The sequence below is a fragment of the Leguminivora glycinivorella genome, chromosome 4, assembly GCF_023078275.1.
Source record: "Leguminivora glycinivorella isolate SPB_JAAS2020 chromosome 4, LegGlyc_1.1, whole genome shotgun sequence".
In the NCBI taxonomy this organism is placed as follows: Eukaryota; Metazoa; Arthropoda; class Insecta; order Lepidoptera; family Tortricidae; genus Leguminivora; species Leguminivora glycinivorella.
The window spans coordinates 26,802,570-26,815,211 of NC_062974.1; the positions used below are offsets into that span (position 1 = coordinate 26,802,570).

A 12,642-nucleotide genomic window follows, 5' to 3' on the forward strand; every position below is an offset into this window, starting at 1 on the left:
ATACAGTAAGAATTTGTTTTAAATGATATCTCAAGTACGTCTTCTTGTTAACTAAGTCATAACGTACATAATTGTCGGAACCCGTTAAAGAACAGTCACGACCATTTAAAAAGTTAGTTAAAACGGCACACGACCGTCTGATAGTCGCAGTCGGCGATTAACGCGTTCGCTGCGGTCGGTTACATACTAACGGGGCTGCTGCGATTTTGGCTATTGATAATCTTAAAAGTTAGACAAAACCATAGAGGAATAAGTAAGGGGAGAGACAACTCCTTCTTATTGTTTGACTCATTCTTATTGTTTATGTACCTGTAATATCAATTTAATTTAATCTGATATAGCACGCCATTATTAATAGACCACAAGGTCACTTGCATCACCCAGGATGCACTAACCTAGTAATATTACAATTCACACAATTTGACTATTAATGAACCTTACTTCAATGACCATAAGGTTTACACATTGTCAGTTTCTGTTATACATCCGTGCGAGTAACATCGCATCCTCTGATAACCAAAAATATAACGCACATAGGTACAGTCAGCTTTAGTAAGCGGATGGAACAACGAATCAAAAGTATCTGACATCCTGAATAACTTTTCTATACCCCCTGTTTTTATTTAATTTCGTTAACATAGGCATATAGTTAGGTCCATTATAGGAAACATAATGGCATACTGAGTTTTCTTACATTCGTATTTTTTCTAAAAAAACATACACCTGCGATAGATGTTACTTCAATTGCTGATTGAGAAACGAGCTTTACAATTAACTCACACTAAGTAAGTGTCATATCGAACACACAGAGCCCGTTTCTTAACAGCAATTGGTGAACATCTATCGCAGGTGTATGGTGTTTTTTTAGAAAAAAAGTTACTAATTACCTAACTATGATATTCTGTTTCCTTTAATAGACCTAACTACGCCGTGTGCCTGCTATACGGCCACAACTCAAAATTTTTAATTTTCTGGATTACTGCAGATTCGTATTCAAAATTGTTCAATTTACGACCTTATTTCGAGAGCCATAGCAAAAAAGGTCCTTTTTCTCACAAGTGGCCGTATGGAATTGACCATAAATTGTCAGAAGATTCCCTGCAATACGGCCACTTGCCAGTTTGTTCGCATGTAAACCGACGGCCGTTTTGAGTTGTGGCTGTATAGCACACGTTTTAAATGTAAGTTTTGAGTTGCGTCCTAAAAACTTGACTGATAATTGCGATAAATCCCTTTAAATATTGTGTCAAACAGTAAGTATCACACTTATTATTACAAAATTACCAGACCGACGCCGAAACTACTACACAAAATGATTAAACTAATCTCAACTTTGTTTTCTTACAAGTGCAGTTCAATATGTCTCATTACTAAGGTCATAATTATTTTTACCAGTTAGTACACGTTGTTCTCTACTTAAATTATTAAAAAACTAGACTTCAGATATTCAACGGCATTTGTCGAAAGTGTCTTAGTTGTCAAAGCGGACCCCAGGCTCTCATGAGCCGTGGCAAATGCCGGGATAACGCAAGGAGGATGATGATTTGTCGAAAGTGTCTTAAGATCAGCCCTTTTTCCGCTAAACTTGGTTATGGGGCACTCGAAGGCTATATGGTGCACCGTCAGATCTGGGTGGCCACACTGTCACTCCACAGACTCGCACCATCTCCATCTGCACCACAAAGATGAGCAGTTTCCGATGCCTGCCCTGATACGGTTCAGCCGACACCAAACCTGTCGAGGCTCCTTAAATCACACCGGTCGGGCCCTAGTATCGAACTCGTACAGCTCTGTAGGAAGAGCTCTGGCTACCCAGTCCATTATTCATGCCTCTAAGGGGCCTTGGGGGGGTAGTCGAGACTTCAGTCTGAGAGCCTTTAGCGCGTCGAGGTCTCGGTGGATGGGTAAACTTGTGTCTGCTCGAATCTTGGCGATTTCACGAAATAGGCACTTTTCTCGGCGGAAGTTTAGAGGTAAAATATGAGTCAGCACCGGCAACCAGTGTGTGGAAGTTGGTTTTAGGCAGCCTCTGATGAGTCACATAGTGTGGTTCAGCTGGGCGTTACCTCGGTAGTATGGGTGCTGTTTAGCCACACCGCTGAGCAGTACTCGGCAGAGGAGTAGTTAGACTAGGGATAGCGCGGTTGTCCGAAATGTTGCTTCGCTGGCACTCCAGGTAGTTCCAGTAAGCTTGTGAATGATGCTGTTCTGGGTCTTTACCTTCGCAGAGGCTGGTCAGGTGTTCCTTGAAATTCAGGCTTCTATCCAGGGTGACACCAAGATACGTAAGCTACAAAGTTTTATTTGTTTCAATTTGAAATAATTAATATTATTTGTTACACATAATTATTGCTATCGTTACTGTCAAAGTTCGTAAATAAAATTATTTTAACTATTTGGTGTTTTTTCATATATATTTGCATGATACCTTTATCGAATAATATCGTTTAATTTTGGACGCATCTCAAAATCATAAAAAAACGTTTCTGCAATACAGCCATAACTCTAAATACCTGTCTTTCAGGCATTGTATCTCAAAAAAAAGATTTTTTTTGCGAAAAGTGGCATGATCTTATGGAGGGTTATATCATTCCGAGTAAAAATAGCTAAATTTCAAATTCATAGACCTAAAACTCAAGAAGTAAGATCCTATTTAACAGCCTCAACTATACTCTCAAAACTTTGAGACGCGATTTCTCGAAAAAATGGTTTTTTGAATTGTGGCCGTATAGCAGGCACACGGCGACTATATGCCCAAGTTAACGGAATTCAATAAAAACACGATGTATACATACAGGCTGTTTCAATGAACGTAATACAACGCATGTTTTTCAAACTCTTCTTCCTATTGCTAAACAACTATGTTAGGTCGCGTGTTGTTAAACTAGTTAATAATCATTAGTAGGTATCATTGTTTTCCTAAATCCTGTTATTTTGGTCACAACATGGTTACCCTACCTAGGTTGATAAGAGAAAATAGTTCGAACCTAAATTTTGTAGTGTAAATTCAGCTTTTTGTTTATCTAGGAGGTTTTATAGGAGGTAGGGCATAGCGAATGATATTCCGTTTTGTGTGGTAGGGCACAGCACAGCGGATATCGTCTCGCTCGAATCTAGAGCAGAGCCCAACTGGGGTAGTACCTCCGCCTTACAGAAGACCACAGCCAAATAGCACTAGACCCTACTCATAGTGTTGTGTTCCTGTCGGTGAGTAAGGCTGCCAGAGCTCAACGGGGGTGCGGTGTGCTGATGACGGGAGGACTTACGGAACTAACTTGTTCCGTTTATTGTCCTTTGAGTCGTCGGCAACCCGAACCCTCCTTAGAACTTGTACACTCCTTTTTGCTGTGTACTTAACACAGCAAAAGGGAATGTACAAGTTTCTAATGGGGTGGCAACGCGCATGTGACACTGTTTGAGTTGCAGGCGTCCATAGGTTACGGTGACCGCTTTACATCAGGCGGGCCGTATACTTGTTTGCCACCGACGTAGTATAAAAAAAAAAATCTAGGCTGATATTTTAAGAATAATAGTACATTGTGCAACAAGGGAGGTAAGGGGGTCATTAAATACGAGTGTCCTGATATATTCACGACAGCCGCAGGCTGGAGTGAATATAGACACGAGTATTTAATATCCTTACCTCCTGAGTTACACACAATGTTTTTCATCACATTTGAGAGAAAAATACAAAAAAAGTCATAAGGCAAAACCTTCAACGCAACGACGACGCAAAGACCAGTAGTGTATCTTCATCTATATCAGATTTTTCACATTAAATTCCATTGTTTTTGATAACAAACACTTTTTGAACGAAAACAAACACGAAAATCCTGCATAAATTAAATGCAATATTCAAAAAAGCAAATAAATCATATAATTGAAATAAATTTTTACTTATTTATCATTAATTCATTAATTTTGATCTGTTGTACTCTCCGTTGCTAGGCAACGGTGGGCGCCTCGCGCTGGCACGCGGTCAAGCGCGAGTCGAGAACATATTGTCAGATTGTAAATTATAACGATTTATCTGAGTTAAATTTACGAAATAAATGCAAAACACACTGAAATAATTCTAAAACATAAATAAATTGCATTTTTCATACCGTATAATATTTTTTGTAGCTTAATAGTCAAATTTTGGTTGTGCAACAAAAATCCTTGGCTGATTGAAACATCCTTTGCCTGAAGTATTGTACGGATTGTATTAATTTTTAAAACTAAATCCATTATTCCCTTGGGAATAAAATAGTACATTATGCTTCAGTACACGTAGACGCAATGAGACCTTTAAACAGCAAATGTGATGAAAAATGCATTATGACGTGTTACTTGTCATAATAATCAAAGACCTAACTGATGTCCTGGAGGGCGATTTTTGAATCTCGCATACGGGATTTTGTCACTAAAATACCGGTTGAAAACGGTGACTTGCTTATTATTTTCAGTGATAATTTTCTGAATTCTAACGCGTGAGACTCAAAAATCGGCCCGCTGATTGTGTAAATTTGACAACCACGACGTCACAATTGTGTCGCTTAACTTCAAACCTGGGTAAATCCATTCTGCTTTAAGGTTGAATATATAAAAAGTATAATATGATCTGAAAGATAATCCACCTTATAGCAGAATGGATTTACCCAGTTTTGAAGTTATGCGACACTATTAGTGACCACACTTCGAGAATTTGATTTATTTATTTGGTAGAAAATTAGCAAAACTTAATTACGTAGAATTTTAAGACCTGAGTACGTGCATTATATTCTTCGTCTTTAATAGAGACGGAATCACTATATTTTGTACTAGCTTTTGCCCGCGGCTTCGCTTCATATAAACGAACGAACGATTTTAGGGAAGTGGGGGGGGGGGTTAGAAAGAGACAATCTGTAGCCTATGTCACTCTCCATCATCAACTATTTCCAATAAAAAAAAATCACGTCAATTCTTCGCTTCGTTTTGCCGTGAAAGACGGACAAACAAACAGACACACACACTTTCCCATTTATAATATTAGTATGATTTCGTTCATTGAAACACCTATAGATAAATCTATACAATGTTAAGTGTGTTTCACATTATCCGATCCGATATCGGAAGTCGGAAAGATTTCAAAGACAAAAATCAAAGATGGCGGCTTAAATGTATGGCATATCGGCCCTACATCTGATATCGGATCGGATAATGTGAAAGCGCACTTACAGTTGAGCTATTTTTTCTATGTATAGTGATTACAGAATGGTAGTTACTTCTAAGTCCGTTTTCACATCATCCGATCCGATATCGGATGTCGGAAGGATTTCAATAGAAAAAATCCAAGATGGCGACTGTAATGTATGGAATATCGGTCCGACATCCGATATCGGATCGGATAATGTGAAAACGCACTAAAGCGTTATTTGAGCAGCTATGATTTATGCTGACTGTAACAAACAGTAATACGTATACATAATAGGTACATATCCGCTAAAAATGTAGATTTCGATCACCATCAAAGAAGAGGATTTCCTCTATATGAGGTTAATTGGTGTATGGAAAATTAGTTTCTAGGATCTTTATGTAAAAACCTTGTACTTATAGATAAGGTAGCTAATATTAACTATTATTAAGTTACATTCAATTATACAATAGGTATGATCCAAAAAATACGACTGTTTAAAAAGTATGTATAACATGTCAACTGTCAATAAAACACAATCATTTATAACTGAGACAACATACATACCTACATACATTCATAAATTCTCTCGGAAGGGTTTCCACGGAAGGCCAGCGTCGCGATCCTTAAGTGGTTTCTTGACATTAAGCTGAGTGGAAACCCTTTCAACAACAAGGGAAACAAGAGTTATAATACCATATTTCAACATAATAATATCTTGTGGGTTAGACACGTCCACGACACGTCCGAAAATCTTCATTCGTTTTATTGTAAGTTGCATGGCCTTAACGAATGTTTTGCCCACCCGCAAGTATTAAAAATGAAATACCTAATGTTTCTAAAGTGTTCATTCGACAAAACCACAACACCAAATCTTTTGCAATTTCGCTCATTTTCGTGTATTTTAACAGTGTTTCCCTACACTTTTGTGGCCGTTACTCATAACCAGATCAAATGCGATGCGGTGCACTATAATTCCCAGTGCGGCATTCACCTTTGCAAGGCTAAGCTTCTAAGTATTTTAACTCAATCCAAACTTTGACCAGTGTTCCAAGTTTAGAGCTCGATTTTTCTCCAAATTCAAATTGCAAAATTGTGTTGCCACTACACATTTGTGGCCGTTACTCATAACCAGATCAAATGCGATGCGGTGCGCTATTATTGCCAGTGATTCACACCTGAGCTTCCGCTCATTTGATCACGGCTGCCATACAATACCGTCTTATCCGCTGCTTGAAATAATAAAAAACAGATGGTATACAATCATCTCAGCATTTTCTTTCTTGATTTTGTTATATTTCCCGTAGCTCCATGTCAAGGATACGTCCTGGAATTTTGAAATCTAAGTTGGGCATTCCTTTAACTACATTCAATCAAAGTGACCTAGGCTAGCATTAATAAGTTACTATTATTTCAATGAAAAAACAAAAAAGATGATTAGGTATCTTTTTTTCTGTACATTAATCATAGCTATTACAAGTTTTTTTTATATTTATTACATCCATGGTCTTACAAAAGCGATCTTAATATTCAAAAAGTTCACTCATGGACCTATTAAGGTTGTCTTTATTTGTCTAAGTAATATCTATTTAATGGTTTACTGACGATTCGCCAAAAAATGTTTCCCAAAGTTTCACATCCCAAACTATTATTCCCAAATTATCGTTTCCCAAATAAACGTTTGGCAAAACAACTTATCGCAAATTGACATTTAGCAAAACTTTTTTTGGCAAGTATTTGTTTCCCAAAATATTTACTTGGTCAAATTTCATTTTACCAAATATTATTTAGTCAAAGGTATTGTTAGGCAAAATTTCCATTTCCCAATATATTGTAATTAAATGGCGCACTGGAAATTTGTTGGTTGATTTTATACTTTGTGTCCAAGATTTGTGTGAAATAATGTGTATGTCGTACTTTTTTTCCTTCTGCTGCAAATGTCAAGGATGACATTTTCACTTACGGATACATTTTATTAAATAAAAGAAACCTGATATTTTCAAGACCATTATGTTCTATTAATTTTTAATTACTTTAAAAAATCATTTCCGGTTTGCTCATTGTGAACCTAACACGCTCCTCCTCGCTTCGCTCGTCGTTGCACCTAAACTGACTTTGTCACACACGACTTTTCTATTACAATACTAATAAAATTATTACATTACATTTATGCCTTGTAATATTTATTGTCAAACGTGGCTTAGCATGGTGTAAGTAGAAACATTTTTTGACAAAAAAAAATAGTTGACAAAATAATTTTGTCTAGTAATTAATTTGACAAAAATAAAGATGAGTATCCTTTTTTTGTCCAACTGAAGCACTTGGGAATAAAACTGAAATTATCATTTGACAGATTTTAACTTAAATTTGGCAAAAAAATCTTCCCGTAGAAATGAAAATGCAAATGCCTAAATATTTTCGAACTTTGCGATGTGAAATTTTGACCAAACATGTGTTTGGGATATAAGTTTTGCCATTAAAAACGTTTGCGAAATAATGTTTTGTCTAAATAAAATTTGACAAAGTAAAATTGTGCCAAATGATAATTTGACCAAACAAATTCATTGCGAAACATATCTTTGCCAAACAATACTTTGGGAAATGAAACTATTGCGATATGATTATTGGGAAATGAAATTTGACGAAACGTTTTTTGGCGAAACGGCAGGACACCCTATTTAATAGACACCGACGCTCCCTCTTACATTCCACGCCATGTCACTTCTGTTCTAAAATCTGCAGAGACTGAAAAACAAAAGAAATATTCTGCTGCCTGCGAAGCGAAACATTCTACCTTCACCCCTCTCGTGACTTCCGTCGATGGTGTATTCGTATTCGCACCACAAATGAACTCCTTCGTCAAACATTTAGGCGAAGCCCTCGCGGACCGTTGGAATAAATCGTTAAGTACGATACTCGGCTGGCTTAGAACAAGGATATGCACTGCTGTAATTCGAGCCACCAGCATGTGCATACGAGGCACACGTCACAAATTTAAACCTGCAGCGAGAATGTTGGGTTTTGATAACGGAGCAGCCATCCCCAACTCCAACTGATTGCGAAGATGTGAATTATTTGTTTTGTTTTTATAATCTGTTTACTCTATAATTGTCATGTAGTATAATCAATTCAATCAATAATAAAGAAATAACAAAAAAAAAATTGAAATCAGTACGGAGAGGGTTGTCCGTGAGCACAATGACAGCTTTCCATCAAGCGGTCAGTATGCTTATTTGACACAGACTTCATAAAAAAACAACAGAAACAAACTCTCTGACAGAAGCTGGTGCATACTTTTACAATTTTTATATATACATAAATATCTAATAGAAGTCATATCAAGTCCTTGTTAAACAAGCTAGGCCTCTATTCAATAAACTTCTTAACTACTTTCACCTTTAAACACACATCACATATTTTATAGAATGTGAATCATCGCAAATTACTAAATTTCCAAAAAAAATACTTTTCAAATGAAACCCTTTGTATGATCCAGCGGCGCGCATTAAGGCAACCCACATACGAACAATGAAAGCAAAAGCCAGTGGCTCCAAACATTTCTTTGTGGCATTCAGAGCGTGAGAGCGATGCAGAGATAGCCAACCGCAGGTCCACTGAATTCGCGAGTGAAGTAATACTAAGTGCTATGTGTGAAAAATACTTTTAAAAACTTTATAATCGTTCCAATTTTAAATTTTCTTTCTAACTACGGAAAGTCTAATGGCCGCTGTACACATATGGCCAACGGTTCCACCAAACCTTTGTGAAACCCCTTGGCCAAGATAAGAGCCGCTGTTTACACATTGGCGAACCAATCATTTGGCATTGGCTCTTCATGAAAGATGGACGTGGAATGGAAAATTCTAGGAAATTCTAGGTCATAGACGTTGACAGAAAAATTTGATTAAAAAATAATAACCCCGTAGTAAAATTAAATTATTTGAAATATTAACAATTTTTTGAATATTATGATAAGAACATTTATCTTTTTTAGGAAATACATTAAACATTTGCAAGGTTATTTTATTTCCTAAAATCTACACTATTATTGACATAGATAAACTTATTATTTTCGTAAATATTTCACTACTGTCCTCTCTGACGGCTGACGACCAACTGAATGAAGCGCCAACGTGTAACTGTAAACGCAGTTGGCCATTGGCGCCAAGATCCTTTGATGTGTGGACAAAAAACCGACACCAATCGGTTGGCCGGCAAGCGCAAGCGCCAACTGCCAACTTACGGCCAAGTAGCCCTCTACACGCTTGGCCAAGGGGGTTGGTGGAACCGTTGGCCATATGTGTACAGCGGCCATAAAGATTAAGAGGAGTCTAAAAAACTTCTGAATGTAGATTTTTCTAGATGCAGTGATAGACAACCGCAGGTCCAATGTATTCGCGAGTGAGGCAATCCTAAGTGCTATTTGTGAAAGAACTCACAAAAGACATCACAATCGTTGCAATTTTAAATTCTAATGTAAACTGTGCAATTTCTAAATTTGAGGAAAGTGTTTGAAATTCTGAATTGCAGGTTTTAGATGCAGTGATAGACAACTTATGGTCTAGAATTTTACAAATGAAGCAATATTTAAAGTATTGTGTGAAAACGAGGCCTTACAATGGCGTATTGTGCCCTAGTCTATCTTTCACGAAAATAGTGAATTGCACATAAATTATAAAGAAGGTGATTGTGCATCATCATTAGAGATCGTTTCATTCACGAAGACGTATTATTTGGCTTATATTTTCATAAATAAATAAATATTAGAGGACATTCTTACACAGATTGACTGAGTCCCAGGGTAAACTCAAGAAGGCTTGTGTTGCAGGCACTCAGACACCGATATATATAATATACAAATACTTATATGTATACAGAGAAAGCATCCATGACTCAGGAAAAAATATCTGCGATCATCACACAAATAAATGCCCTCATTTTCATGCTATTAAAAGTCTGTCATGGATACTAAACTAAATAATGTAAGTAGCTAGTTACTATCTCATCAAGCAGAAAATAGAATTTTCCGCCATTAACTTGCGGTGAAGGTTATGTCCGGTCGGATGCCATCGACGTAGAGATCTTTTGTGAGTCGCTTATGATTTTTCCTGATGCAAATCTTTAACCTAAACATACAACAAAATAATGCTATGAATCCTATCAATGAACCCTATCCTATATCACATGTGATATTTCTCCGTCCATCCATGACACAAAGTGCCCAGTCCACTTTGATGCCAAAAAGATTTGCGAACAGTTATAGAGGTGTAACGAATATATCTAACGTTTTCTTCTTCTTTCCAGCGAAACGCTCGCAGTCGGAACAAGCGCTTCACCTTCCAGTCAACAGTTCGGCAGTTGGAGAGGAGACGGTTAGCAGAGAAGCTGTCCAAAGAGGCAGACCTGAAGGAGCAACAGAGACGCACCGAGCTGGAGGCTATGAGGAGGTTGGTCATAGAATATCTAAGGATGTAGGACATATTTGTGTTGGGAACCTACATTCAGGAGCTGGAAGCCATCCTATAATACAGATTATAAATTCCAAAAGCTGCCTAGAAGATAATCAAGGCATTAGTTTCCAAGGATTAAATATATTTGGCTTCTCTGCTCCCGAAAATCGTATCTGGCTCAAAGTATGACATCTGGCTCAAAGGACCAAATTTGGTTAAATATATGAAGTGTCATGTCCTAGATCTAATGAATATCTGTTTCGAAGGACCATATCTGGTTAGTGGTTACAATAAAACTCCTTGAGGGATCATGATCAGAAATTGTCAGTCTCCTTTTAGAAGAAGCACTTTTCTTATCCTGTCTGTTACATTCCAGAGTCGAGGAGGAGTTCCAGAGGAAGCGTGCGAGGGAGAAAGCGAATATCAGGCAGCAGTTGCGACTGGTCAGCAGCGGTTCAGCCAGCATGCCCCTCTCTACACATCATGGAAAGGTGAAGAATTCGAAATCATCCTGAGCACACAACAGAATGAGCTTAACAGGAGTGGCATTTAACGTAACAATAACACAAGCTTCGGAACTTTTTATAAGCAACCATATTTTTTTGGAGAACCCTCAGTCATCCGTTACCCTACTGTTATCTCTGGTCTTAGCTTGCCACTATGATAACGCAACAAGGAATATGATGATGAATGTTTGTTCTAGGCACGTGATGAGCCTGATGGCTCATGTAGGGCATCGCCAGCGCCAGAGCGGCCTCGTGACCGTCAAAGGCACAGCAACGCATCATCAGAAATAAGCGCTAGAAGCAAAAGCACAACACCGGTAAGTCCTTTGCCGTATCAAATACTTAAAACAGCCCACATTAACAAATACTGTTGATATTATTTGTCCACTACTGAATAGGCCATTTTAAAACCTCTACCACAGTATAATAAAGAGTACTATCTTACAGTACGGCCACTCTCGCTCCCCACTAAAAGTGCCGCCCACCCCCTTTCGGTTACCTCACAGTTACTGCCTGTCAAAAACGCGAACAGTCGACCTGTCATATCTCACTCATACAAGCATGGTACGCGTTCACCTACACGAGCTTAGACTGTGTGCTAGGAACGCGCCTCTTTCATATATTTGATCGCCAGTGTCCGAGATGTGCCTCTACCTACATTCCTGTTTTGATGAACCCAATCCTTTAGAGTCACGATCCTTGGGAAAACCTTGGCTATGGAATTAGCTCCCAGTCGAGGTTTCTGCGAGAGAAAATTCCTCTTCTTCCTTGAGATTATTATTATCCTGTTCAATGTTCATGACATAGCACTGAACCATCACGCAGTTCAGAAGCGTCACGCTTTCTACAAATATCTTTAGTTCCTATGGTAATTGTCAAGACAATAGGCAAATTATTTCATGTCCTCAGGTCAGATGCGTGGAGCTCTCAGAATGGCGTACAGATAGCGCAGCTCGTGTGTATCGCGATTGGGGAGGCTCTGGCATCGGTTTGCCAGCCCATGCGCATCCACCCGCCTGTGCCCGAATGCCTATTGCTAGACAAGGTAAGATTCTGCAAGAAATAAGACAACCGAATCTTCTCCTGTCATGGTCGCCATTTTCAGAATGTGAAGAAGTTCTTTATGGAGGTCACGTAGCTCATGTATGTTACTTGGAAGACCAGATCTGTATTTGGATGTCTGTCACCAGACATACCTATTGAGATACTTCCTGAATCAGTTTCAATGGACTGATTTAAACTTATAGTCCGTTGCTTCTGGAAAGTTATGTATGAAAATGTTGGCATAATTAATGGAAGATTTTTTTTGATTGGGATATGTACATTACAGGCCGAAGTTATTTTTCGTCAACCCTCCCCATCCCTTCCCCCTCTGCATCACCCCTCTTCCCCCCCTTAAATAGCCGAAAATGCGGTTTTTCGCGATTTCTGACAAAACCGTTGTAGATACAGAAAAAGCGTGTAGGAAAAAAGTAATCCTTGATAAATTTACTACAAATCGTTCATTGACACTTTGGTTCTAGCACTTATT

The 12,642-nt window shown here is 38.2% G+C and overlaps 1 protein-coding gene across 3 annotated transcripts in view; it reads left to right on the top strand.

Moving 5' to 3' along the window:
• LOC125225829 overlaps positions 1–12,642 on the top strand; it is a 248,626-nt gene that overhangs the window by 230,099 nt on the left and 5,885 nt on the right. For all 3 annotated transcript variants that reach the window (XM_048129688.1, XM_048129686.1, XM_048129687.1), the window contains exons 16-19: positions 10,460–10,602; positions 10,982–11,096; positions 11,309–11,428; positions 12,021–12,156. In XM_048129688.1, the coding sequence (XP_047985645.1) occupies positions 10,460–10,602; positions 10,982–11,096; positions 11,309–11,428; positions 12,021–12,156 (514 nt within the window). The remainder of the gene's footprint in view (positions 1–10,459; positions 10,603–10,981; positions 11,097–11,308; positions 11,429–12,020; positions 12,157–12,642) is intronic.